This window comes from Archocentrus centrarchus, unplaced genomic scaffold, assembly GCF_007364275.1.
Source record: "Archocentrus centrarchus isolate MPI-CPG fArcCen1 unplaced genomic scaffold, fArcCen1 scaffold_80_ctg1, whole genome shotgun sequence".
Classification (NCBI taxonomy): domain Eukaryota; kingdom Metazoa; phylum Chordata; class Actinopteri; order Cichliformes; family Cichlidae; genus Archocentrus; species Archocentrus centrarchus.
Window position 1 is genome coordinate 65,001 of NW_022060291.1, and position 27,524 is coordinate 92,524.

General features: G+C 42.9%; 2 protein-coding genes across 4 annotated transcripts in view; both read left to right on the top strand.

Annotated features, from left to right (window-relative positions):
* Positions 1-13,210, top strand: part of angpt4 (angiopoietin 4) — a 62,725-nt gene extending 49,515 nt beyond the window's left edge. Inside the window, exons 2-10 of the mRNA XM_030725847.1 lie at positions 3,358-3,513; positions 3,593-3,714; positions 8,357-8,441; positions 9,284-9,431; positions 9,506-9,618; positions 10,126-10,227; positions 10,306-10,472; positions 11,046-11,179; positions 12,621-13,210. Of these exons, the coding sequence (XP_030581707.1) occupies positions 3,358-3,513; positions 3,593-3,714; positions 8,357-8,441; positions 9,284-9,431; positions 9,506-9,618; positions 10,126-10,227; positions 10,306-10,472; positions 11,046-11,179; positions 12,621-12,781 (1,188 nt within the window). The 3' untranslated portion in view covers positions 12,782-13,210. The remainder of the gene's footprint in view (positions 1-3,357; positions 3,514-3,592; positions 3,715-8,356; positions 8,442-9,283; positions 9,432-9,505; positions 9,619-10,125; positions 10,228-10,305; positions 10,473-11,045; positions 11,180-12,620) is intronic.
* A 6,664-nt stretch (positions 13,211-19,874) lies between these two features.
* Positions 19,875-27,035, top strand: cox6c (cytochrome c oxidase subunit 6C). Of its 3 annotated transcripts, none has more exons than XM_030725844.1 (4): positions 19,875-20,007; positions 22,189-22,302; positions 22,953-23,085; positions 26,900-27,035. In XM_030725844.1, exons 2-3 carry the CDS (start codon positions 22,198-22,200, stop codon positions 23,076-23,078), a joined length of 231 nt encoding a protein of 76 aa, XP_030581704.1. In that variant the 5' UTR covers positions 19,875-20,007; positions 22,189-22,197; the 3' UTR covers positions 23,079-23,085; positions 26,900-27,035. The 3 variants fall into 3 exon arrangements, with proteins under 3 accessions (XP_030581704.1, XP_030581705.1, XP_030581706.1); XM_030725845.1 differs by having other exon boundaries at positions 19,942-20,042; XM_030725846.1 differs by lacking the exon at positions 19,875-20,007 and adding an exon at positions 20,040-20,058.
* Positions 27,036-27,524: the final 489 nt, after the last annotated feature.

Genomic DNA, 27,524 nt, shown 5'->3' on the forward strand with positions numbered 1-27,524 from the left:
ACTGCTCAGGCTCTGCTTGTGTAGTTTATGATTGTGAGTGCAGAGCTAATTGTGTTTGTGTGTGTGACTGCTTTTATAAATATATGCCAGTTTTTGTGGGTCTTAGAAGGAAGTGGTAGTTTGCATGTGGTTGTGTCCTCACACAGGAAGTCAGAATGCTTTCTCTCTGGAGATTCGGCCAAACTGAGCGGATTCGCTCTCACACACAGGCAACACACTTCTGTCCACACCGTCTCTGCTCCCACCTCTCTGGCTCTGCTGGCTGGACTGGGCAGCAGCCAGGTGGAGGTTTTGGCTTTCGTCAAACTTTTATCTGCACGGCATCTCAGGAAGCAGAGCGGGAGGGAGAAATGGACCGACCCGTTCTAGCTATTTTCTCCTTTGTTGATTATTTGATTAACTTCTCACTGTGTCACAACATCAGATTTTCTCCCTCTCTCTTTATTCCAGGCTAGCTCAATTTACTCACTCACTCACTCACTCACTCACTCACTCACTCACTCACTCACTCACTCACACAAAAGTCCCAAAGAAAGGCCATTTGAATTTGTGGCCGCTGCGATAGGCATCTCCCCACTTATAAAATCATTTTCTGATTGAACAGAACGATGCTTGTTTAATCTGAATCCCAATTGAAGCAGACTAAATATAATAGCACTTAAATAACTTTAATTGGTTAGTGAAAATGAGTAATAGTGCCGTCAGCGTGCGTGAAGAATGATGGATATGATAAGGTCCATCAATGTGGATAACATCAGCAGCTGAATGGAAGAAAACCGTGAAAACATAACACTGCTGAAACTCAGGCAGTACTTGTGAAAAATGAATCAGCTGACAGTGTTTAGCAGTCATAACAAATGAGTTAAAGCCAGAGTGTGAAGCAGCTTTTGCTCATGAACTCAGGCTGGAACATTGGTCAAGTTTCCCTGATGTACAGTCGAGTATTTAAATGACAGAAAATGTTTAATCAACACATAATAAGCAATAACAGGCAGACAAAAAGAAACACTGGATTTTCTGAGTTGGCCCAATGGGAATCATCCCTGCAAACTGGCAGAAAGGTGTCACTGTCAAATTACCAAAGAAGGGCAGCACCACACTGGCATGCCTAAAATCAAAATCAGCAGACATGAACTTGAGGAGGTGGAGAGGTTTACGTTCCTCGGCAGGATCATTGGACGGGATGGACACGCAGAGACCGACATCAAGAGCCGCACTGACAAAGCAATATTCCAACAACTGCAGAATATCTGACCATCTGCCTCCATCTCAACTAACATCAAGCTTCGACCGTATGCCTCAGTCATCATCCCGATGGCACTTTATGGCTCCAAAACGCGGAAAGCATCGGTCAGGATTACCTGAAAGGTAGATGTCTTCCATCAACGCTGCCTCAGAAGAATACCGAAGGTCCGACACTTTGATCACATCACTAACAAAGAGGTGCTACAGCGAAGCACGCTGCCCAGCCTCAGCATCACCATTGCACGCTGTCACCTGAAACTTGCCGGACACATCTTCCAACAGCCGAATCCCACAGAGGATATTCCGATGGGTTCCACCTGGATACAGACAAGGCACAGGCCGGCCACGACTGACCTGGCATCGGACTTTTATCAACAGCCTCAAAGCACTCAACATCTCTTTGATGAAGCTGAAGACCTCGCCCCTGATGTGACCAATGGAGAGCCCTTGTTGCCCAATGTGAGCATTAGATATTTCTGAAATCTGTAAAATAATAAGTAACTAAAGTTGGAGTACAAATTACAGTATTTGCATCTAAACTATAGTGGAACAGAAGAAGAAAGCAGCAGTTGGCATTTTTAGCAGGACTCACGGCTGCACAGGCCACAGGTTTAAAGTCTGACCTAAAATCAAGAAAGAAGTGGATCGTTTTTTTTGGTCGTGATTCATGCTTTACTTGAATTCCTCTCCTGGCATTGACTGAACCCATAAAAATAAATGTACATGTACTTCCAATCCATGTACCCCATTAGCATGTAGGGATCAATGAATATGCAAATGCCTTCCCTTCTACCTCCACCAAACCACCTGCACAGGTGCCTCAGGTATTGATCTTTGGTGTAAAGCTTTAACATGTGCGGTGAGCCCGTGCTTTTGTTTTCGGGAAATACAAAGATTAATGTGTTTTTCAGGACAGGGCGTCCAGCTGAGTTTCAGTCCAGCAAAAGTAAAATCTGTTTTCTCTTAAGAGTCCCAAAAAACATTTCAAACACTGGTGAAAAAAATGTGATAATGAAACAAGAAAGAAGCAGTGATGCCAAACCACAGCTAAATTTAAACACCACTTAAAGCTCTGAAAAATGTCACTGTTGGGAATAACAAATAGAGTTTTGCAATGAGACCCATGTAAGAAAAGTGATCCTCACCAGAGCCAAATGTGCTCTGGGCACTCTGGCCTGAACTTTGCTTCATCGGTAACTGGTCGTCCCACTGGGACCGATCTGTTTGTTGCTCCAACGATATATTTATCAACTCCTTCTTCTCAGTGGCACTGATATCCTGAGGACGTGGAGTCTGAGGCACGAATGAATGGATAGATTATTTATTTGTCGGGGGTTGGAGATCACAGCGTGGCAGTGCGAGCTGGCATGGGTTGATATTCCCAGAGATGGAGAGACCTGCGTCTTTATATACCAGACCTCCTGATATGTTTTATTAACATGTTTGATATGGTGAACTTGATACACTGGTTGGGTGGTTTTCCAGAATAAAACAACTCACTGCTGAACTTCTGGAGAGACTCAGCTCAGCTCGCTTTAATTTAGTCCTGAGGTCAAATAGGTCAGAATCGGCTGGCTGTCCTTTCTGCTTCACTGCCTCTTTGTCTAACCAACAACAGCTCCTATTGTATGGACGTTCATGGTTTCCTGAGGATGAATCGCAGTGTGTGGAGCAGAGGCATTTTAAGAATGACTCAGTGAATCCTTTCAGCCATAAACCTTCTTCTTCTCCTCTCAACAATCCAGAGTCAGTGCTGAAAAAGTAAGGGTGAACCATCCTGGTCCAGAAGCCTGTTTTAATACATCCAACTAACACCACCATGTTCTGATGGTGGCATACACTTGTTAGGTGTCTCATTCCAAACCTGAAAGTTATATTTTGACCTCATCATGGTTCATGTGGCTTCAGCAAACTGCAGATGGCCACCAGAGATCTTTCTGGAGGGCAGAGGCTTTTATACTATTTTTTTTTAAATTATTGTCCTGAATTTGCTTGTGTGAATCTTGATGGATGTGGAGTGGCTGCATTGCTTTCTGTTTGTGTTGTGCAGTCACAGTTTTCAGCTTCCTCTCTCATCACAGACTCTTTGTGTTTCTCATTTTTTGAGTGCAGTTGGAGAACTTCATTCAGAAGAACATCAGGCGTGATGTTGCTAACATGCAGTCGCATGTTGTTCATAACCAAACAGCCACAATGCTGGCGATCGGCACAAACCTGCTCACACACACAGCGGAGCAGACGCGCAAGCTCCATGTGGTGGAAGCAAAGGTAAGGAGCCGCCGGCCTGCTGAGGGTGAACCTAAAGACCGGCTTTGGTGGGTTTATTCAGTATTTTGTCTTCTATCAGGTGCTGAACCACACGTCTCAGATGGAGATAAAGCTTCTGGAGAATTCGCTGTCCACCAACAAGCTGGAAAAGGAGCTGTTACTGCAGACTTCAGAGATCAGCCGGCTGCAAGACAAGAACAGGTGGGAAGCTTCCTTCTTCAAGAGGGAAAATTGACCATGAGCCACTTTTTCTACATACCTGAGCAGGGTTTGTCAAAGATGTAAAGATGTTTTATTTTGGGCAGCTACCTGAAATCTGATCACCTGGAACTATTTTAATGCAGCAGAAACAGCTTAACAAATTTATTAGACCACTGCCAAGTGTAAGGTTTATGCCACAGCTGCCCTAAATTAAGAGTACTGGTCATTACCAAAACCATCTTTTATGTTTCTGTACTGGTTAATCCACCAGTAACCACAAGCTCTTTAATCCAAATGATATTTTTAAGCCTAAAATATGATTATTGTTGTTATCCATGAATTTACAGTTCTCTAAAAAAAGCAGCAAAAACAGATAGTAAAGCTGACTGTTATTCTTTTGGTGAATACAGGATTAAGATGTTGCTTCTTCAGCAGATAAACATAAAAAAAGAACATGTGAGCTTCGTGCAGATGTGTGCACCCAACTCCTCGGCAGAGCCATATTTCTGTGATTTTCCCCTGAGACGGATGGATGCTGAAAACATGCTCTGCTGCAGTCTGCCCAAAGAAAAAAGATGGGAGGCTTATCAGTGAGAATATTTGAAGTAAAAGCAAGTCATCAGAGTGATGTAAATATGTCCACAGCTGTTACTGCAGCACAGCAATATTTGGAGACACAATATTTTTACCATTTTTCATTGTGAGGTGAACTTGGACCGTGCACTGTGTCATTATGGAGCATGTTTACAGTAACAGACGGTGTGTGTGACTCAGAGCGGAGCAGCAGAGTGTGCGTGATGTTTTCTCTTAGTGTAGATGTAATTCATGAAGCGTGAACATTCACCGATCAGCCTTTAAATGCTCGGTAACATTGATCACCCAGTTACCGTCATCCTAGTTTTTACTTTGACACATATGAGGGACATTTGGCAGACCGTAAAGAGTGTTGGATCTGAACAACGAACATTTGTTTGATTGTGTCTGATGAGGCGATGGAACAACTCTAAACACATGGAGGTCCAGAGTCTGCACGTGGACTACCAAAAAAAGAGCTGAAAGCATGTCAGACAGCACGGTGGAAGAGTGGTTAGCACTGCTGCCTCACTGCAACAAGGTCCTGGGTTTGATTCCACCTCAGCCTGGGACATGTTGCACGTTCTTCCAGTGTCTGCATGAAACTCCAGCTTCCTCCCACAGTCAAAAGACATGCAGGTACTGGGGTTAGGTTCACTGGTGGTTCTGAATTGCCCACAGGTGTGAGTGTGAGTGTGAATGGTTGTCTGCCTCTCTGTGTTTGCCCTGTGAAGGGCTGGCAACCTCTCCAGGGTGTACCCTGCCTCTCACCCTCTGATAGCTGGGTTGGTTGGTTGGATGGATGGATGGATGGATGGATGGAGCCCAAAAATAAGAAACTGAAGCCCTGCTGTGGGGTATTTGAATGTTCAGTGACTTACTTACAGCCTCCTAAGCTGCAGACTAAAACCAAAGCAGCTGTGTCACTGAATGTGTTATTAGTGGTTGTGTTTTAGTTTGTGTCAATAAAACTGAAGCCTTTGTGTTATGGAGCACACAACTCAGTGCAGGATTCAAATCTTGGCTCTTCTTTAAAAGTTAGAAGCAAAGACTTCTGGGAATCCTGATACCATAAAGCACCCACACACACATGTGTTTGACACCGCAGTAAAACAGCTTCCTGGATCTACACACACACACACACACACACACACACACACACACACACACACACACACACACACACACACACACACACACACACACACACACACACACATTCATGCTGCACAAACCACAGCGCTCAGAGACACCCCATCAGTCCACCTCACATTAGTGTTTCCTCGTTCATGTGCAGGTCAGCATATTGAAGTGATCAGAACCAGAAGCTGATAACGTGTTTCAGCTCCTAATGTGACCACAGTGCCACCTGCTAATGCTGAACACCGTCAGTCATCAGCTCAATGATACGGGAGGGCGGTTCACCTCTGACTCATGTCAGTGACACCTCACACAGAGGGGTTCTACAATTTATATTCATCACTGAACTGAACTGCAGGAGAATCCTCTTTAAAGTATTTGCTGTAGTGTGTTAAATGTGTCAAAGCTACCTGAAGTTTTTAATAATTATATATTCAGCTTTGTTTTTGCAAACAATGAAGCTGATTTTTCAGTAAATCAGCCGATCTAATAATGTTCCTCTAACTTTAACCTTTCAGGTTTAATGTGCTCGTTAAACCTGCAGGATTAATAATGATCCCCATCAGCCTCAGTCACACTGTATGGTTAGCATGCTAACGTGCTAATCTCTGATGTAACCACACGAAGCATTCACAGCCTCACAGTGAAGCCTCGAGCGGAGCTGATGTCACCAGCGAGGCGTTTTGCACACTAATCACAACCATAATTTACAAAATGAGTACAACAAAACGTTGTGTTCAGTAAACCTGGGAAGCCCATAAACTCAGGAAAGTGCTCATCAGCAGAGGCGTGGGGATGTTTTCCCACAGACTTGGATACAACTGGACTTCATCTGCTTTTAACTTTTCAGAACCAAATGCTTTCGTATCCAGTTTAAGCCTTTCTGTAAACCTTCAGTTTAATGGTTTGGATTCAGAAGCTGATTTGAAGCACACACAGGGAGCCGGGCTACTGTGAACTGCACTGAACTTTGGATGCATGTAAACATAAAAAATGACAACAAAATGAATGCAACTTTGAACGAGTCTTACTTACTGTAATCATGGCTGCCAGCAGATAATGTGTATTTAACATATTTTCACCACACAGGTCACTGAGGTTGTGACTTATTTGTAGAAACTTTATAGAACGAGACCAAAAGTTTCCACTGGACTCCTGCAGACCACCGCACGCTCAGGGAGTGTGAAGTGGACGTTCAGCCACTTGGCGTGTCCCACGCTGCCTTCTGGAACCCCGGCCAGGTCTTCATCGGGTTTCATTCGTTTGGCTCATACTTTGTTGACCTGATTGTGGGCTGGAGTCTATTTTCAGCAGCTCTGCTGCTGCTTCAGCTGCACAGATAACCAGAAGTGTCGTCCGATCTGGCAGCAGAAATTATTCATCTACAGCTTCTCTAAGGTCACGAAGAGATTCAGGAGTTAAACTGTTGTGCAAACCACCTGAAACACTCCTGTGTTACTGTGGCTGCTCCTCCTCTTCACTTGGATGCAATGATTGTATCATTTCCCAAGACGGCCTTTATCTTTGTATGTCCTGCTTGTTTGCATGTGTGTGTGAAGCTATTACAAGGTTAGGAAACGTGACTGAATGAGGGAAGCTGTTTCAGAAACCTTCCCGTTTGCATCTTGGCTTTGGAAGTGTGGAATCTTTCCCTGTTTGTGTAACACCAGGCCTGCAGCACTAGAAAGACAACTTTTCTCTTTGCATCTGAGAAAAAAAACACCTGCACAAAAACATGATCTCCAAAAAAATAATATTAGTGAACAGATTTTAGGAGACGTCCTCATACAGTGGGTCAGGTCTGCTGGTGGGTTCAGGCACTGGAATGTGTGCGAAACAATTATTGACCCAAAGCTGAACCGTGAGGCAAACTGTGAAACTGTGTGCAGGAGAGGATCTCTGATCTGTGAGGAAACCTCTTATTTCTGCCATCATCATACTGTTTTGTCATGTTTTTATTGGGTCTTATTTTTCCTTACTGCAACAAAATACGGAGAGCAGAGCTTAGAAAAGCAAAGGCTTGATTCAAATTTATAGATATCCCAAATTCAAATCTAAGTGCAAAGTATAAGCAAAACACACCCAGGTGAGTGTAATGAGAAGCAGGAAGTGGCCTCCCGAAGCCAACCAGGGCATGCATCAAAGCCCACCTGACAGCTCGGATTTTCAGCCCACGCATCATCCAAGAGCCTCACACCACCGCAGTTACAGTGACGGTGTGGATGCTGCGCTGCAGCGGAGCCAGCATCCCTGCAGTTACACAGTCAGATTTACCTCACACGTTCATCGTGGCGGGCAGCGCGGTGGCGCAGTGGTTAGCACTGCTGCCTCACAGATAAAATACCATCTGGAAGGCCTGGGTTCGATTCCACCTTGGCCCAGGCCTCTCCCTCTCTCTGTGTGGAGTTTGCATGTTCTCCCCGTGCTTGCGTGGGTTTCCTCCGGGTACTCCGGTTTCCTCCCACATTCCAAAAACATGCACTTACTGGGGTTAGGTTAATTGGCTACTCTAAATTGCCCATAGGTGTGAATGTGAGTGTGAAAGGTTGTTTGTCTCTCTGTGTTGGCCCTGTGACAGGCTGGCGACCTGTTCAGGGTGTACCCTGCCTCTCGCCCTATGACAGCTGGGATAGGCTCCAGCCCCCCCGCGACCCTGACCAGGATAAGCGGAAGCGAATGGATGGATGGATGGATGGGTTCATCGTGGCATTTTCATGATATGTTTGAAGCATAGTGAGAATGTCTCTAGTTGAAACTGAAAGGATGTGGAGAACACTGTAATCTCCTCCTCCATCATCGCTGAGCGTTCATGTTTGAATGATGGCTGACAAAGGAAAACGGCGGCTGCTGTTTTTGTGTCTGCTTTGTTGTGTTTTCCTTTTTGTTGCTTTGTTTTGCACTTTAACACATTTTCTTTGTTCTCTTTCAGTCGTTTGGAGAGTAAAGTTCAGATGCTGGAGTCTCAGCAGCAAGGCGAGCTGGAGGACATGAGACAGGAGAAGAACAGACTTCAGGTTAGGAGATGTTTGCTGGTAATGCCCTCCCCCACCGAAGCCATCATCAGAGCCATTTTTAAGTTCACTGAATCAAATCTCAGCAGATGTCTGCAGATGGTCTATCTGACATTTACAAGCTCAGCTTATTAGCTTAAACTCAGAGACGTCAAGCCTGATGTGATAAATGTAAATGATAGTTTTAAGCATGCAGATGATTTTATAGGTTTCAGTGGGCTCAGCAGGGGACAGAAACTAGAAATCTGTTGTGAAACTGATGTTAAGTGGAATAAATAAATAATGAAAAGTAAAAGATTGTTATGTGTTGTATTTGTTGTGATTTTTGCTGCCCTGTTGCTTCGGTCTCTGATGGAAAAGAGATTTTAATCTCAATGAGACTTTGACCTGATTAAATAAAGGCTGCGTTAAAAATAAATGTTCATGTTGCAGAGGGGGGGCAGCGCAGTGGCATGGTGGTTAGCACTGCTGCCTCACAGCTAGAATGACAGCTAGAAGGTCTGGGTTTGATTCCACCTTGACCTCTCTGTGTGGAGTTTGCATGTTCTCCCTGTGTCTGTGTGGGTTTCCTCCCACAGTCCAAAGACATGCAGTTAGTGGGGTTAGGTTAACTGGTGATTGGTGTGAATGGTTGGCTGTCTCTCTGTGTTGGCCCTGTGACAGGCTAGCGACCTGTCCAGGTGTACTTTGCCTCTCACCCAGTGTCAGCTGGGATGGGCTCCAGCTCCTGATAGCTGGACAGGATAAGCGGATGGATGGATGGATGGATGGATGGATGGATGGATGGATGGATGGATGGATGTTACAAAGGGATTAAAGTGCAGTGGAACTGTTTTCTGTCTCAGTCCATCATCAGGACTCAGATGGCATCCATCGAGTCTTTGGAGAGGCAGCTGAGAGTTGCCAGCAGCAACAACACGGCCCTGCAGAGACAGCAGACTCAGCTGATGGAGTCTGTCCACACGCTCATTAACATGGTGGCTACTACTACAGGTACACACGCAGACATGTAGCATTTTTTGGACAGTACATTCATATTCATATTTATGGAAACGTCTTTGCTGCAGCAGCACCTCCCAGGAGCCAGGTGTGGAGGGACTGTGCGGATGCTTACAGGGCCGGTCACTCTGTGAGCGGCCTCTATCACATCTACATCGGCAACAGGACTGAACCTGTGCAGGTAACGAGCGCCTCAGACAGACAGTGAACTCCTAACAGCTGAAGTCACACAGTGTGTGCAGGTGGATGTTTACTCAGGACCAATGAGAGAGAAACCACTTCAGTTATTTGTGGTTGGAGCTTAAAGCGTTCAAACAGCTGCTGTCAGTTCAGAGCCGGGTTCCTGCTGCAGGGAAATGAGGGGCTCACAGCTGAACTCACACTCATGATTGTGTATTTATATTCTGACAAAATAAGTAATATTGTTTGTTTACTGCATACTGTAGCAATAGTAATGAGGTTTACTGTGACTTTCTGCAGGTATATACCCAAATAAAAACAAAACACGTCCCTAAAGAAGTGCAGTGTCGCTCTGACGCAGCAGGTCAAAATCCATTTTTGTGGATTTTAAAATGCTCATTTGCAGTCGGTGGTGCAGCGATTGGTTTGAATCTAAGAAAAACAGTTTTAGGTTGATTTTATATTTGAGTGGAAAGAGCGTCAGTAACTTCTGTTTCTCCTCCTGAAGGTGTACTGTGACATGGAGACGAGTGGTGGAGGCTGGACAGTCTTCCAGAGACGGTTTAATGGCAGCGTGGACTTCCAGAGGAGCTGGAGGGAATACAGAACGGTCCGTTTGTCTGACAGTGAGAAGGATTCATCCAAGTTTAAAGTGTGAAGTACGACGGTCTCGTGATTCTCCCTGCAGGGTTTCGGGGACGTGTCGGGGGAGCACTGGCTGGGTAATGAAGTTTTGTACCTGCTGACCAGTCAGGGCATCTACTCTATGAGGGTGGAGCTGATGGACTGGGAAGGAAACTCCGCCCACTCCCAGTACGACCGATTTATTCTGACCAGTGAGCGACAGCAGTACAGGTAACAGCTACAGCTGCAGTACATCACTGCTGTTGCTGAAGCACACTCAGATTTTACAAAGCAATACATGATCAGTCAGTGATTATTGACTGATCGATAATGGAAACCACTTATAACTGCTGCTTATAGGCCTGTATGATATGAATATGCATACTTGTGTAATGTAACTCTGCTGTTTAGGACTGCAGCTGTCTGTTTACGGCTGATTCATTAATGAAACTGTTCAGGACACTCACAGATTCCTGAGGAAATATTCTCAGGGAATATGATGCTGCAGAATTTGGAATTTCTGTGGAAAAATCACTTAGAGAATTCATCAGTGATGAAAATTATTGTTAATCTGATGAAAACTGACTTGGCTGGGTGCAGGGGGACCATGTTTGGCATGCTTCGGTGAATGATGGCCTCCTCCTTGACTGTGTCATAGATAATAACCTAAATGGTTTGCACACAGCTGTATATAAATTCCACACAGGACCAACACACTTGGCCCGGCCCGCCGGACCAAGTGTGGGACGAGTACGAGGATTAACCGCCATAACTGTAGCGCTCAGACTGTCTCCCCTCCCTCAGGCTGTATCTGAGAGGTTACAGCGGGACAGCAGGAAGGCAGAGCAGCCTCACCAACCACGGCACCGGCTTCAGCACCCGAGACAAGGACAACGACAACTGTGAACACTGCAAATGTGCCATGATGCTCACTGGAGGTCTGCTTTTCCTTTTTGTCTGCAGTTTAAAGCAAAAAAAAAAAAGAAAGAAATATGATTCTGTTTGGAAATATTCAGTTGAGTAGAGATGCTAATAAATACATTCACAGTGTATCTGCACACCTACAGGAGCTGCGTGGCCATGAAGCTGGAGACTTTCACACACTCACACAGTCTCACCCTTTATGTGGTTCCTGAATAATAATATGACTTACAGCTGATGGTGGAGCCATGTCTGAATTCACTGAGCTCCATTATACTACAGACGTTCGTAAAGGCACAGACAGGTGTTTGATTTTATGCACCTGCAGCAACGGGACTGAAAAACACCTGTATTCAAAGATGAATTCATACCCATGTGGTTTATGCTCTCACACTGCACATACAGTGCCTTGCAAAAGTATTGTAACACTATATATATATAGTGTTACAGTGTTTGCAGTGCTTTGCTGTTTGCAGGTCAAAATTAGGCTTCAAAGTTCTGGTCTTTCAAACATCCGTCACCTTCGGTGCCCTTCACCTCACGCCAAGACAGACAGGGCTGCGAATCGTTCCAGCAAAAAGCTCGAGTCCTGAGAGGAAAACACGCCAGTGTCACCACTAAATGAGTCATTTCAAATCACAGCAGTTTACTGAGAAGGTAAAGTGAAGCAGAGACACAGAACACACAAATGTACGCAGCTGCAGTTTTCCCTCAAGGACAAATTTATGAACGTGACCCCCAAATTTGGCAGTGAGACAAACTTTATTTAAAAAATAGAGTTCAAGAAGTAAAGTATCATTTTTGGACACGTGTCACATATTTAAAAAACTGACAGGAAATAGATCGCACCGCTCTTTATTAAACAACGTTCATGCTTGTTGAATATTTCTAATTGTTTGCATGTTTAGAGCATCCATAACTGTAAATGTGAATGAAGTCTAATCAGGTGTAAATCCCATAAATGTGTGCTGTTTGCGTCTGCTCAGGAGGAAACTCCACAGCTCACAGATCTGTGGGATCATTTCAGAAGGATTTTCTCAGGTTTAAAAACTAAACCTGCAGCTGCTGTAGATTCAGAAGCACTGACTTTGTGTCAGAGATGGCTGGAGCCGCCGTGACATCCTTCCTATTGATCCCTTTTCAGGAAACTTTCCGTCTTCATTACATTTAAAAAGGGGAAGTTATAAATAAATTCACCGTCTTACAGCTGCTGTGAACTTTATTGGTCTCTATTAGCTATAATAGAGACAGGTGATGAGCATGCTTTGTGATGATTTAACATTGCACTCCTGGAGCAGAGCTGCCACTGGAGGCAGTTTTTCAGCCGTCTCTTCAAAGTGTGCTTCAACTTGAAGTCGTATGAATGAAACTGCAGGCATCGCAGTCTGTTTGTTATATTATTGGATTGTTATTATTATGAACTTAGTATCATCTCTCACTCCCTCTTACCTCCATCAGGTTGGTGGTTTGATGCCTGCGGTTTCTCCAACCTGAACGGTGTGTACTACACCATCGGCCACAACATCAGGAAGCTTAACGGCATCAAGTGGCACCACTTCAAAGGTCCCAGCTATTCCCTGCGCGCCACCTCCATGATGGTACGACCCTACGACTTCTAACGGCACCCCTCCGCCTCCACCCATGACCTCTGACAACAAAGCTTAAAAACCACGCTGGTACGGCCCTTCAGCTCCTCCAAAATGCCTTCCTGATGGCTTCTACCTTCAGCACCATGATGGTGCAGCCCTAGAACACCTGTTGGATCTAAAATGGTTCAGCCCTGAACTTCGGAAATCCTTGACTCTAAAGTTGGTTAAAGCCGTGTGACTCGTAATGAGGTGAATGAGGGTGGATCCTGTGAAAAAATAGGCTTGTTTGAAATGTGATTGTCATTAAATCAGGTGATAATGGCACACAGTTTCAGACAGTCTGTCCTGGAAGCCACGTGGCTGAGACGTGGGTGGGATTGCTGCTTTTGGGTTGGAACAGGTACAGACAGGTAGCAGACATGGCAGCTTCACGGTACTTTCCTGTATGACCTCTGCAGCTCACCTGGTAGAGCATGCATCACTTTTACTAAAGGTGGAGCCGTTACCACAGGAGCCCCTCTTCCTCCCAGGATCTTTGCTGTATGTAACACCCCACCCACCCCCCACCGTCACTACCTAATAAAGACTAAAAATAGGAGTACAATCTGAATACCTCTGTGGTTAGCACAAAGGTATCCACCTACTGTCTTAATAGGGGATTCTTCTGATACCTGTTTTCCATCAAGGCCACTGCCCAATCCAGATCCGGCTCACAAAACTGGAACAGCTGATGTCAGTGGCTGTGGGTGATGCTGCTGTAAGAAACTGGCAGATGCAGCCCACAGATTCTGCCTGCTGTAGCATCTTCCCGTGGACCCCGACCTCTGCTCCTCAGCTCTGTTGACCTTAGGGCCGGTCCTCAGGGCAGAACTGGCTCTGCACCACATCAGTGGAGATGATTCTTGGTCTTTGGTGAACATTTTGACATGAATGATTTCCTTACAGATATCTTTAGATACATGTTGCAACATGTTAGCCAATGAATCAATCAGACCTCTCACAGCCTTTATTAACAGCTGTCAAAAGACTGCAGACGCTGATGCAGACGCTGATGCAGACGCTGCGGAGCGCTTCATACAGGGCAGCAGGTGATGCAGAACCCACTGATGTGTGCTGTGATTCTGAAACCTCGCTGTTTGTGTTTTGGCTCCTGCCATGCTGGGGTCCCTGAGCCAGCGGTGACCATATTTGGATGACAGCACGCAGTGCTAAGTTATCAATTCCTGGAAAGCTTCGTGAGAAGCTGCATCTCACAGACTCCTGCTCATTTGTTACACACTAGTGAAATACTAGAACCAACTTCTTGGAGGGTCTGCACTGCACAGCGTGCCATGTTATCAGTGTAATCATATTAAAAATGCTCCAAAAGGGAAATAGAGGCCAAACGTGGTGCAGTGGTGCAGTTCAGTGACTCTAATTAGCAGCTGCAGCTGTCCTAACTTTAAGCCTCAAAGTAATAAAACAGGTGAGTTATTATGAGGTAAAATACCTCTGTGAGCTTGTCCTGGACCCCTGTGATGCTCTGTGAGGATTTCTATGTTAATATAAGAAGGCAGGAGGCAGAGCTGAGTGTCTCACAAGGACGGTGGAGTTTGAAAGAGGAACTCTAGAATACATTAATGTCTTTACTCGGCCACTGCTTTCACAAATTTATCAACAATTTTGTAAAAATTGAAGGTAAAACTGGTGTGACTGCCAGAAAATGAATCAGATCAAACTGATGAAGAGTTCATTGATCTGATTGGCCGGAACAACATCAGGAGCATCAACAGATGATGTCCAGCAGGTGGAGGTGAGCTCCTCCTCCTCCTTTGGCTGGTGTTGATGCACAGTGGTGGACAGGTCATCCTGGAGAGACTGGACACCATTTCTGGAGATCAGCACATCTCAGACTTACTGAGTACCCTGCTGATCGAAGCTTCTGCATCATCAGTAGAAAATGATGGCTGAGACATGCAGCTGCAGAGACACTGAACATACTGGTTTTTGTTATTATTCAAGAAATAATTGCAAGCAGACTGAGTTTTTTCATGAATAAGTAACCACATGCTTGCATATGTCAACACTTAGAGAGCAGACAAGTGGAAGGGAGGAACCAGCAAAGGAAGCAGATCCACCTTTTTCTGCTCTTTGGTTTTGGACGATGAGCAAAAAGAAAATGAAGAATAAACCAGTGATTAACTGAACTCTGAAATGTTGCTATAATTATCTTCCTAATCCAAACATGGTGATTTTCTTGTCTCTTGTTGGACTCTGCTCTTCATTATGGTACAGAAACAATATTCCCACGGCTCTCATACAAGCAATAAATGACTTACTGGATATTATTTTATCATTCAGAGTTTGGGTTGTTATTTTTTTCTGTCTCATGAAGGTGTCCTTAAACTGCGGGCCCCCTGCTGGGACATAGAGCTCCTGCCGCTGTGTGTGTGTGTGTGTGTGTGTGTGTGTGTGTGTGTGTGTGTGTGTGTGTGTGTGTGTGTGGTCAGGAGATAATATGCAGTGAAAATAAGGCTTGATTAAAATGTAGCTGCCTAAACTACAGTGTGTTTGTTCCACTTTGTGTTAAAATGCAGTAAAACCATCATATATATTAACACATGGATAATGTCTCTGTAGAACAAGCTGTAATTGTGTCTGCTCAGTGATGATGTGCTAATGCAACAGCTACTATCCTGCCAAAGTAAACATGCTGGATTCTCATATTCATAACTCTGATGATGTTCAGACTTTTGCACATGCAGTAAAAGCTGTTCGAAATGTATCAGATCCAAGTCCAGCATGAGCAGCACAGACACAGCTCAGAGATTCAGCACAGGACTATAAATCAGGCTGAAACTGGAATCAAATCCTTTATGTTGGAAAATACACAAATATGAATGTTTTGATGTTATCATGTTGACATTTATATAATTAAAATCCAACTTGGAATCATTTTTTAATAATTGAAAGAAAGAAAGTTGTAAGGGTGTGGGAGCATGAACATTTTTTGGGGGGGGGGGGTGTAATGCGTCCAGCAGATCGTGCAGATACTCCACACAGTCTGGGCAAGTTTTACAAGAAACATGAAACTGCCAGAGAATCACTGAGAATCACGGAGGTGTGTGTGTGTGTGTGTGTGTGTGTGTGTGTGTGTGTGTGTGTGTGTGTGTGTGTGTGTGTGTGTGTGTGTGTGTGTGTGTGTGTGTGTGTGTGTGTGTGTGTGAAAAACTGATCCCCATTTCTTTAGTATCTCAAACTTTCAGCCAATGATTCTAACATACATAAAAATAAGATACATTAAACATGCTTTTTAAACATTTTAGTATTTCACACAAACTTCAAAAATCTGAGGATTCATTAAACTCAGTCGATGTTTGAGGCACTCAGTGAGATGCTCACCTGATCCCCACCCAGCAAAGAAGAGCAAAGAAACAAAACACACCAAAAAAACAAACTTTGTTGAGCTGTTTTTTTTTTTATTATTATTATTTAAATGCAGTTAAGATCAAATCAGTGAGAAGAGTAGTAGGTGTTTTCAGTGACTATTAATTACACTCATAGTTCAAAAATGTTCTTCAGAAGAGAAAAAGAGTCAAAAACAGCAACATATGTAAAACACGTGTTAGTGCATATTTCACTGGAGGGACCATAAACTTACATTTAAGCTCTCAGCAGCACTAATCAGTGTGGCCCATCCAGTTTATTAACATGGAAAAGTTCATTACCCTGACCTGCCCTTCTTGAAGGGGAAGGTGGTAAATGGACTAGTTCTTATACTTATACAACATGTTTACCCCATTCACACCAGCACTTCCATGATTAATTAAGCTAAGTGCTTTTATTATCTAACATTTACAGAAAGCTTGCGTTGAGAGCAACTTCAGGTTCAGTATCTTGCCCAAGGATACATTGGCATACAGCTTGGAGTAGCCAGGAATCGAACTGTTGACCTTCCAGTCAGAGCTACAGTTTTATATGTCCAGTTTTATATGTGAAAACTATAAAATTCTTTGCAGGTTTTAAAGTCAAAGTCTCCTTATTAAGATGCACTTCATGGAGGTGGAGGTGAGGGCAGGTGGGGTGTGAGGTCTGTGTTACAGTGTTTGGTACAGCATGATGTGCTGAGGTTCATTCAACATCCTGCAAACATTTCACTTTTTCAGGGTTAAACTTGATTGTTTTTAATGTACTGCGCATGTGCAGCCATGTGTTGCGATGTCAGACAGTCTGCAGTATTTTTACAATAAAGTATGATTTTACAAACTGTTTCACTCTGACATGTTTCTCTTTCTCCTAAAACCATAATGAGAGCAAATTATATTTTCACTAAATACTTGTGCTCTTGCATTTTGTCATTTTATATATATATATATATATATATATATATATATATATATATATATTAGGGGTGGGACTTTAACGCGTTAATTTCGATTAATTAATTACGGGGAAATTAACGCGTTAAAAATTTTAACGCATTTTAATCGCACTTTGCACCGTGGAACGTTTCTCAGTGCACGAGTTCCCGGCATACAGATTATATCGACGTACAATGTCCAAATTAGGGGCCACATCCTGCGAAGGACCCGGCCCACGTCTTTCGTAGCCCACGAACACCACAAAGGCCGGAAGTGAGCAGCTAGCCTTCATATCAGCTGCCGTCACCTCTGCGTAGCTCATGTCGCCTAGCAACCGTGAGTGCGAAGCACAGCTGTGTAAAAACAGCTGTTAAACGGAGAACGAACTTTTTCTCCTTTTTGTGGTTTAATTTTAAGTCTTTAATTCAAAATAAGCTGTTAAAACAAGCATAACACATTTCAACATCAAGGAATACAGCTGAGAGAATGATTAATTTCCAACTATAACAAGTGAGACATTAATGTTGAATAAAACTATCCAGTTATGATGCTTAACTTTAATTTCAGGAGTTTATCACAGGAGCACTTCCACCCTTCATTGGTCTGTGTAGTAGACTGGTGGGAAAATAAACAACATTTTGAAGTTTAAGCTTATGTATATTGATTCATTCATCAACCAAACTTAAATTAATATTTATCATGTCAAATATTGAAATGCGATTAAAATGCGATTAATTTCGATTAATGAATTACAAAGCTTGTAATTAATTCGATTAATTTTTTTAATCGAGTCCCACCCCTAATATATATATATATATATATATATATATATATATATATATATATATATATATGTGTATAAATATTAATATAAATATGATACTAGCCAGTGGCGCAAAAAGGGGGTATGCACTATATGCAATGCATAGGGGCGCCGCACAAGAGGGGGGGTGCCAAAACGATGTGGGAAACTATTTCTGTAGTTGCATTTTCTGTATTTAACAGCTGTGTCTATGACATGATCAATAACAGAGGCGCGGCGCTGATTAGGCGCCCCTGCGCTCCTTCACCTCCCGTCCTCCTGTCCCCAAGACAGTCGTAAGTTATGTCATAGAAGTCTTGTATTTTATAAGTCCATGAATAAGTGATCTGCACACATGAACACAGTAAATGTTGAGAGGATGCGGATGGTGTGTGTGTGTGTGCACGCGCGCAGTGTTCAGCTAGCGCTGGTCTGAGACGCCCTTTAGTCGGGCTGAGGATTTCACCTTCACTTTCGGAGCTCTGCTGTCTCTGCATTTAGCAAACAGGAGCCCCGCGGACTCCTCACCGGCTAGATCGCTGCTTTTATCGCTGCTTGCGCCTGAATTATTTCACTGCAATTTACAATCTACCACAGCAGGGAAAGTTCACAATGTGCACGTTTGATGTCCCTAAGGTGATGCACGCACTTGATTTCGCGGCTACAGAAATCGAAATGACACCCAGCATGAATGAGGAGAAGTAAGAAGAAAAACGAAGATCAAATGAAAATTTCAGGCATGATTTAACAGGAGTGGATCATCGCTGACAAGTTTTTTCCACGCCTCCACTGTCTGTGTGGTTTTACTCTCTGTGCAGAGAATGTCAGCTGTTATTTTTTTCCTTACATCAGCTGTAGCCACCAGAACGATCACTATAATCACAATCTGGTGGTAATCACACTATTGTGGTTTGGTTTGGTTTGTGCGATTGTTTGGTGCCGTTTCCTTCACTTTCTATGAACTGACAGATTTCCTGAGGCAGCTCATCGCACCTGTGTCACTGTAAAAAGTGCTGACTGATGTTTTATCCGCTGATCACTGATCAGTTGGCAATACGCAAAACTGGTGCACAGTTCTTGGCCTGCCGGCAGCTGTTGCAATGAGTGGGATTTGTAGTATAAGTGGTGGGAGCACATTTACCCACTGGCTATTAATAATAGCTATATGAAATCATCTTGCTGGCCGTATAAAATTAGATCGTGGGCCGGAAGTAGCCCACAGGCCTTGAGTCTGACACATGTGACATAGAGAAAAACTGCAGTACGGAAGTTAAAATGTGCAGATGAAATTTCTGGCTAGGGTTGGGGGGGGGGGGGGGGGGGGGGGGGGGGGGCGCCTAAAAATGTGTCCGCATACACCTCAGAAATTATATAGCTGCGCCCCTGATACTAGCTGTTGTGCACCACGGGTGTGCGCTTCTTTGGGCTTGTTCTGGTTTCCAATGTAGATTTCTATTCAGCGTTGCTCTGCCTCCCTCTTGTGTTCGGACTGCGTTACTACAACATGTCTACTGTAGGCAAACAGCTGCGCAACGCTTACCATCACCACACAAAAATACAGTGTGTTACAGTGAAGGTACACGTCTTCAAACTGTAACAATATCCTGAAACAGGACCACACAACTGGAAGATAACAGAGGCTCAAGGCGTTACCTGAACACAGCTGTAGGGTTTGGAGACAGAAATATAAAAGAAAGATTCACTGTCTTTCCGCCACCTGTCATCCTCTCATTTTCTTCATTTATCAGCTTTTCCCTGAAAGTTACACGTCTACCATCAAATTTCATGAATTTTCTTTTATAATGATGGACCAGGTATAATCTCTTAGCTGTAGTAGTAAAACTAAGTGGGAAATTCACGCTGAGAGATAATTTAGCTGGAATTTTGAATTCGAGAGAAGAGAAAAAAATACTCAGGCCACATTTTTCATAAAAAATAATAATTATTCCTACGAATATGCAGCTCTCAGCCGTCACTCTGTCTGGTGTGAGCTCAGCTGCTGTCTGATTCGCGTTTCCTCGCCCTAAGTGTGTCCCTCCGCGGCCCCCGCAGAGTCGTTTCCGGGCGCAGCTGCGGTGTGTTAGCGCTTTCTGTGAAGGTCGTGAGTCCAACCTGTGAGTTCCTTTCAGACCCGAAGCCTTTTATACCTGTACGCTGAATTTGGGGTATAATACGTTGCTTTTTCAGATGCATACAGTGTTCCGGGTTATTAGAGTTTCTCGTATTTTCGCTGCTTTCTGCTTTTGTCACGGGCCGTTAGCTGTCACCGGCTAAGCTAAAGCTAGCCCGTCGCGCCAGCACTAAAGATGTTATTCTTACTAACTGTAGTCAAAAGTATATTTACGGTTGTTTGTACAGGCTGTGCTGCTGTCACCGCACCGGGAGATGCAGATTGTGTTAGCTAACGTGGCTTTGACCCTGCGCCGCGGCTGGTGGCGTGAAACCGGCTTTACTTCCGTCAATGATCCGGATCGGCCCGCTGGTGTCTCCGATAATACCCGCAGATGTTAAAATGAGTGTAAAATTAGTGTAAAACAGGGCCCATGTCCCAGGCGATGGTGGTAGAGCCACGCAGAGGTCACGCGTGACTCTGCGGCCGTGTGTAATGGCGATCCGCCGCCGCGCACACACTCGTTTCAATCAGCGTGTTTTTGGTATGTTATTGTCCAGCTGGATCCTTCCTGTGCTTGGAAATTGGTTCAGGAGAAGTTGGGGTTCATTTAGAGATGACCGACGTTAACGTGACCCGTGTGCGGCGGTCACCCTGAAACTTTACCTGCGTTTACGCATGAACGGATACCGGAGACACATGAGCCGGAGACACGGCGACCACACGGTCCCGAGTTCAAACCTGCACCAGAAAAGATAAAGTTCAGCTTCCAGCTAACTCATAATCTTCTAAACCACGTTTATATATATTTAAATTTACCAGATTCAGTATGTGCAGATTTTATGTTTCAGTGACCACTGAAATTAAAGTTAATTTAGAAAACGATGCAGATTACCTGCCCAGGTAAGTGTCCGCATGCATTTCAAGATGACTGCTGAGTTGGAGGGCTTGCTTCTTGAAGGAGTTTGCAGGAAACGATCAGTTTTCCTTTTATGTGGAAAAGAGAGGCTGAAACCTTCCTAAAACCTTAAGGACTGGTATAAAGTAGGTTTAATGTACTCAAGTACAAAATATATTTTTATCAAATGTGAACAGAAAAGGAAAATACATTGATTTCTGTTAATTAAGGTAATGCAGACTCAAAAACCCTGACACTTTTACAGATTGTAATGCCTACAGCTGAAACTATCAGCTGGTTCATTTTATCATTTAACAAGCTGATAAATCACTGATTTTGACAATTGTGTCAATTTTAGAAAAGGTGTCATATGGAAGATATTTGCAGATTTCAGCTCCTCAGATAAGATTTGCAGCCTCGAGTTGTCATTATTCCTCAGCAGGGTTTCTGCAGGTCTTTAGGAGTTTGTAAGAAATATGAGTTTCCTGAATCTTAAAAATGGATTTAATTATGACAGTTTGTTTTATACAGTTGCATTACCTTCTGGATCTGTTAGCCCAGTCAGCCCAGTGAGATCAGAGCAGACGGTGGGATCAATCAGGGGCTCATTGAGTCTCACTGCTTTTAAAAATCAAGTTTCTCTCAAAAAGTACTGAGTAGTGCAGTGCATACAAAGTGTACGATTTTTGATACTTTGTCATGACTTTGCTTCACCTTTGACCCCCTTGCTGAGCATGCAGCTGCAGCAGAGGATTGTGGGTCATGGTGGCTAGTAAAGCATGCTGGTGTGCATACTTCAAAATGAATCCAAGTACACAGGGGTTCGTGGTATTTTTAGTGAATAAGTTTATGTATGTTCAAATACGAACGTACATTAACTTATTCATTTATTCTCTGTTCATGTTTTCTCTCATACTCCCCTCCATAATCACTCTGCTGTCCAGTAATAATGCAGCTTTTATTCTCTATTGAAGCTGCCCTGGTGACATTGGTAAAGCAGGGCTGCTGTAAAATAATGTGCATCTTTTTTATGAACTACAGCCAACTTTTACCAAAACACAAAACATATGGCAAGCTTCACTCTGTTAATCAGACCAGTGTGCAGGTCAGTGTATTGTTCAGATTAGGCAGTTAAATAACTATTTTAAACACTTTAAGGTTGAGGAGAAATCATGCAGGTTAATTTCTGACTGTTTTTACTGGCAGCCTGGTCGTGCTGTTACAGGTGCTTTAAGTTCCCACGTTTTCCCTCGTTAACACTCGATTTTCTGCGTCTTTCCTCTGCAGGTGATCATCATGTCTCTGCCAAAGCCAGTAATGAGGGGGCTGCTTGCAAAGCGTCTGAGGTTTCACCTGCCCATTGCTTTCACTCTGGCTTTGACAGCTGCCATTGCATTCAAGGTGAGAGGATGACACGCCCCCCCCTGCAGGCTAAACTCTGAAGGTGACATTAAGACACGAAGGAACACTTCAAAGTGTCCTGTCTGTCTCTGGATCTGCTCACAGGGCAGCAGACAGCTGAAAGGAGTATCGGCTCCTCTGAGATCATTTTTTCTCTGTCAGACAGTTGTCTGAATTTTATTTACTACTCAAACTGTTCATTTCAGTTCTCATAAAACCAATTTAAGAAGTGATAAATTGTTAGATTGTGTAGCAGTAGATTCGCTTAAAGGCTGGAAATATTTGAAGTTATCAAATAAATACAGCGATATGATTTATCATTGTGACCCCTCTTATACCACTGCATGATGAGTAGCCTACTTTTACTTACAGTAAGTTACAGATAATCTAAACACATTTAAAACAGCAGACATGGGCTAAAGAGGTGGAATACTAAAAAGAAGAAGAAAACAATATTGTGATGTCACAAATAAAAACATAAATAAAAGCAAACGTTGAGACTGAGTCTGGTTTAAAAAACCGAAGAATAAAAGTCAGTTTCCCAAACATGGATAAAGCTTAGTGCTGAGTCCTTGTTAAGTATGTTCAGTGTTGATGAGATCCTTGTTCCAGCTGGGGTTTGAAGCTCACTGCTAACATTTTCGCTGCAGTACACGGTGACAGAGCCCCGGAAACGGGCCTACGCCGACTTCTACAAGCAGTACGATGCCGTCAAAGACTTCAACGCCATGAGGGAAGCCGGGGTCTTTGAGAGCGTGCAGCCCACTGGGAAGTAAACCTGAGGTGAGGGCTTCATCACCAGGCTTTAGTGGACCACAGTAACATTTAGGAAGCAAAGTTCATGGTTACTGTCATTTCAAACTTCAGTATCATCTGACATGAGCACTAATATTCTGCATTTGATAGAGGTCATGGAAACAGTCAGTTACATCCTGGATATTTAAGATTAAGCCCCAACGTTTTCTGTTATGTGAGATATGCAGATGATATTCCGGATTCAGGAGTTTTTATTGGAAATTTTTTATTTTTTTTTACTGCAATTTATGACTTTTTTTTTTTTTTTAGTCATGTTTATGGGCGGCCACCAGCTTGTGTCACTGAGGGAAGAAAAGCTGACATGAGAAATGAGACACACCTGGATTTAAACATTATAAAATGTAATCAGGTTATTTGGTATGCAAAGATTGTAACAAGCATCTTTTCAGGAAAGCTGTTGAAGCCTGTCTGTTGGAAAGCATCGTCACTGGGCTGTGACAGCTCTCCATGATGCAGTTTCTACCCTGTTTCTCATTTTGACAGAATAAATAAGAATAGTTTAAAAAGGATCTTTTTTCTGATCCTAATTGAATCCTGAATGAAAATTAAACTCCATTATTGTGATGTATTCCAGTTCACTGTGTTTTCATCAGACCAGCATGCTTTAGTGTAAGCCAAGACAAGTTTATTTATAAAGCACTTTAAAAGCCACTGCCCAAAGTGCTGAACATAAAACACATCAGGACAAGAGAAAAATAAAATTTACAAAGGTAAAAAATGGATAATTTATCCTAACAATAAATCAATAAAATAATACACACAAATAAAACCAATGATAAAAGCATAATTTTATCCTAGAAATAAATAAATTAAAATTTTCAGTAGACAGTCGCTCATATTAATCAAAGGCCAAACGAAACAAGTGGGTCTTAAGAGACTTAAACTTGGCCAATGAAAAGGCCTGTTTATTGTCTAATGGAAAAGCGTTCCAGAGTTTAGGAGCTGCCACAGCAGAGGCTCTATCGCCTCTGAGCCTCCGCTGTGTCCTCGGCACATCCAGGTACAGCCAATCAGCTGATCTGAGTGACCGGGAAGGAGTATGTAAGTGCAGCAACTCAGAAAGATAAGGCGGGGGGCAAGGCCATGAAGTGACTTAAAAACAAATAAAAGGATTTTAAAATGAACTCTAAAAAAACACGGGCAGCCAGTGCAGTGAGGGTATAACAGGGGTAATATGCTCTCTGTCGCGATCCCGTCAATAACCGCGCAGCAGCATTTTGAACCAGTTGCAGACGGGCTAGAGCAGACTGGCTAACACCAGCATATAAAGCATTGCAGTAATCCAGTCTAGTGGTAATAAAAGCATGGATCACTACTTCAAAATGCGTCTTCGATAGTCTATTTTTTTATTTTCGCCAGCTGCCTCAAATGAAAGAAGCTAGATCTCACCACTGCACTGATCTGATCCTCCAATTTAAAATTCTTGTCCATAATAAAACCCAAATTTGTGACAGGTGGCTTTACATATTGTGATAATGAACCCACGTCCACGGGGGAAGATCCACCCGGGACGCTAGGGCCAAAGACAATCACCTCTGTCTTTTCATTAAAATTCAAGAAATTTAAAGCCATCCATGCTTTAGTATCATCAAGACACTCAATCAGGGTCTGTATAGAGTTGGCTTCCTTGTGTTTCAAAGGCATAGAAATCTGAGTATCATCAGCATAGAAATGGAAAGCAATTTTATGCTTTCTGAGAATGGTTCAGAGGGGGAGCAGATACAGAGGTCCCACAATTGAACCCTGTGGTACTCCACACGTTAACGGAACAGAGGATGATTCAAACCAGGGTTATAATAGTTTTGGATTTTACATTAGAGTTAAGTTTTAGTTAGTTTTTACTTTTTTTTCTCTAATTCAGTTAGTTTTAATTAGTTTTCAGAGTGGTTTTGCTCGTTTTTATTAGTTTTTATTTTTGGTTTCATGCTTAGTTTCAGTTAGTTTCAGTATTAGTTTTAGTATTTTCATACCTAATCAGGTGCAAGATTCAAGGCGCAAAAGTGACTATTGTGTAATGAAAACTTGACAAAAGATACAGTTTAAAGAAATATATTCAACAACCAACTGTTCACAAGACATGCTAAATTTGTGTAATATTAAGGACACACATGAACATCAACAGGGAGAAACAAAGAAAAACATGAACTCCCAAACTCAATAAATTCTACAATAAACTCCACAATAAAGTTCAGCATCAGTGCAGCAGATTAATAACGCCTACATGTGGTGTTAAACAAAAACAAACTCTTTGAAGGAGTCAAAGGTCAAATCCATCTGCATCCTGATGTTCTCACCACCTGAAGCTGCTTCTGTTTTGGAGCTAGCTTGGTTAGATGCTCGCTAATTAAACCTGCAGGGTCTTTGCGGCCTCTGTACATAACCTACGGAAGTGTCCGACCTCATGTCCGCATTTATGCTTGTGTAGCTGGATTGTGTGTGTTATTACCTTGTGGTCGTGTGCAGGTGTTTGTACTCAAAGAACCTCCATACGGGACTCTGCCGCTTTCTCGGCAGACCGCAGCCATTACTTTGCAGACCAGCGCGGTGAGCGCACGCACATGCGCACTCACACAGCTGTCCTGTGGCGCTCCCAGCTTAAACTCGGAGAGCGGAAACAATGATTTCATATCAATCCACAAGGCTTAAAAAAAAAAAAAAACAAGTAAATGAAAGTCAGCTTATCGATAATTTCAGTTAGTTTTAGTTAGTTTTGTAAACTCACAATTCAGTTTTAGTTTTCGTTTTTTCCTTTTAATTATAGTTTTTATTTATTTCAGTTAACGACAATGTTTTTTCAATTTCAGTTTTCGTTATTTCGTTCGTTTTCGTTAACTATAATAACCCTGATTCAAACTCATTTAGATTTATGCAGAAAGGCCTTTAAGCCAATTCAAAACGGTGCCATGAAAACCAGCACAATGCTCTAAACAAGAAAAGCAGCCGTTAAATCTAAAAGCATTAAAATCGCATGATCTCCTGTATCTGTAGTCAAGAATGTCATTAAACACCCTGAACAACACAGATTCTGTGCTGTGGAGAGGTTTAAAACCAGATTGAAAGATCTTGAAAATATTATTTTCATCTAAAAGGCTTTCTATAAGTTGTCTAGTGTAACAGCAGGAGTATCGCGGTGCAGGGAGGTGGCTCATGTTCCAGTATTGCAGTTTCTCTGTTAGAATTATTACCCACCCAGTGTGTTTAAAGGGTGGATGCTTGGTTCTGAGGTGCCTTAAATTTGCATCTTTCTAATGGCCAGCAGGGGGCGACGCCGCTGATGGGAAGTCCAGTTGTATAGACGTGTGTCTGGGTTTATGACCTCAGAGTTCATGCTGTCAGTGACTCAAGTCTTACTGAATACAACATGCCTGTTTTTGCAAAGGATTCACTGGAGCCAAAATGAATGATAAAGCCAAGTATGCTTTAGAGCAGGGCCACCGTATGATTGACAAGTTGCTGCCATATGAGGGTGCAACATCCCTGATCTCAGATCCGCCCCTCGCCCGTCAAATACAGTTTCAAAAGATGGCAACTTGCTCAGTTTTACAGAGGACTTCACTAAGCAATACATGATGTCACAGTGGCTGCATCCATCTTTTATATACAGCTTTTGTGTGATGCTAATCTTTACAAAGCTGCATGTAAACTGTAATATTTGTTTATACTAGCTCAGGAAGAATTTTTGTTTCCCAAAAAAGAGGAAAAAGTATTTTAAACTCTATTTTGTGCTTGTAAACGATGTTGTTGTCATATGACACCACGTCTCTGTGCTTCCTTCCTCCAGCTCTTCCTCACCGTTCATTCCTGGTCTAAAAGATGGTTCCTCTCCACCTTGACGTTATCTACTGATCAGATGTAAACGTCGCCTTGCTGTTTTTGTTCATTCAATAATAAAATAAACTATTCTATAAATGTTAAAATCTCTGCCTTTTGTGTTTTTTATTTTTATTTTTTTTATTCAGAATAAGCGGCCTGGGGTTGGCCAGGGCTGTATCACTGAACAGAATATGCATCTTTTGTACCTCTGTTTCAGTTACTCACATCAATTTAATATTTTTGAATTAATAGGGTTTGTAGAGTATTTAGAAATTGCTTTGAAGTTTGGGGTGGAGCATCCAGAGCCCACACAGCTGAAAGACCCGTACGATGTCCTGAGTCCATGCAGCACGTTAACGAAGACAAAACTTTCTCATGTGCACTCCTGATTTTTTTACAATAATAATCAGGGTTTTTTTTTCTCCGTGTATATAATGTGTGAAAATACGAAAATGCCCATCAGTCTTTGAACAGTCTTTGGCCAAAGTGAAACATTTAACAAGACATTTACTGTCACGGAGCGCAGTAACAACATTAAGGACCTGGTACCAGTTTGTTTTTCATTTTTTCTTTGCATATCCTTTGGTAGATAC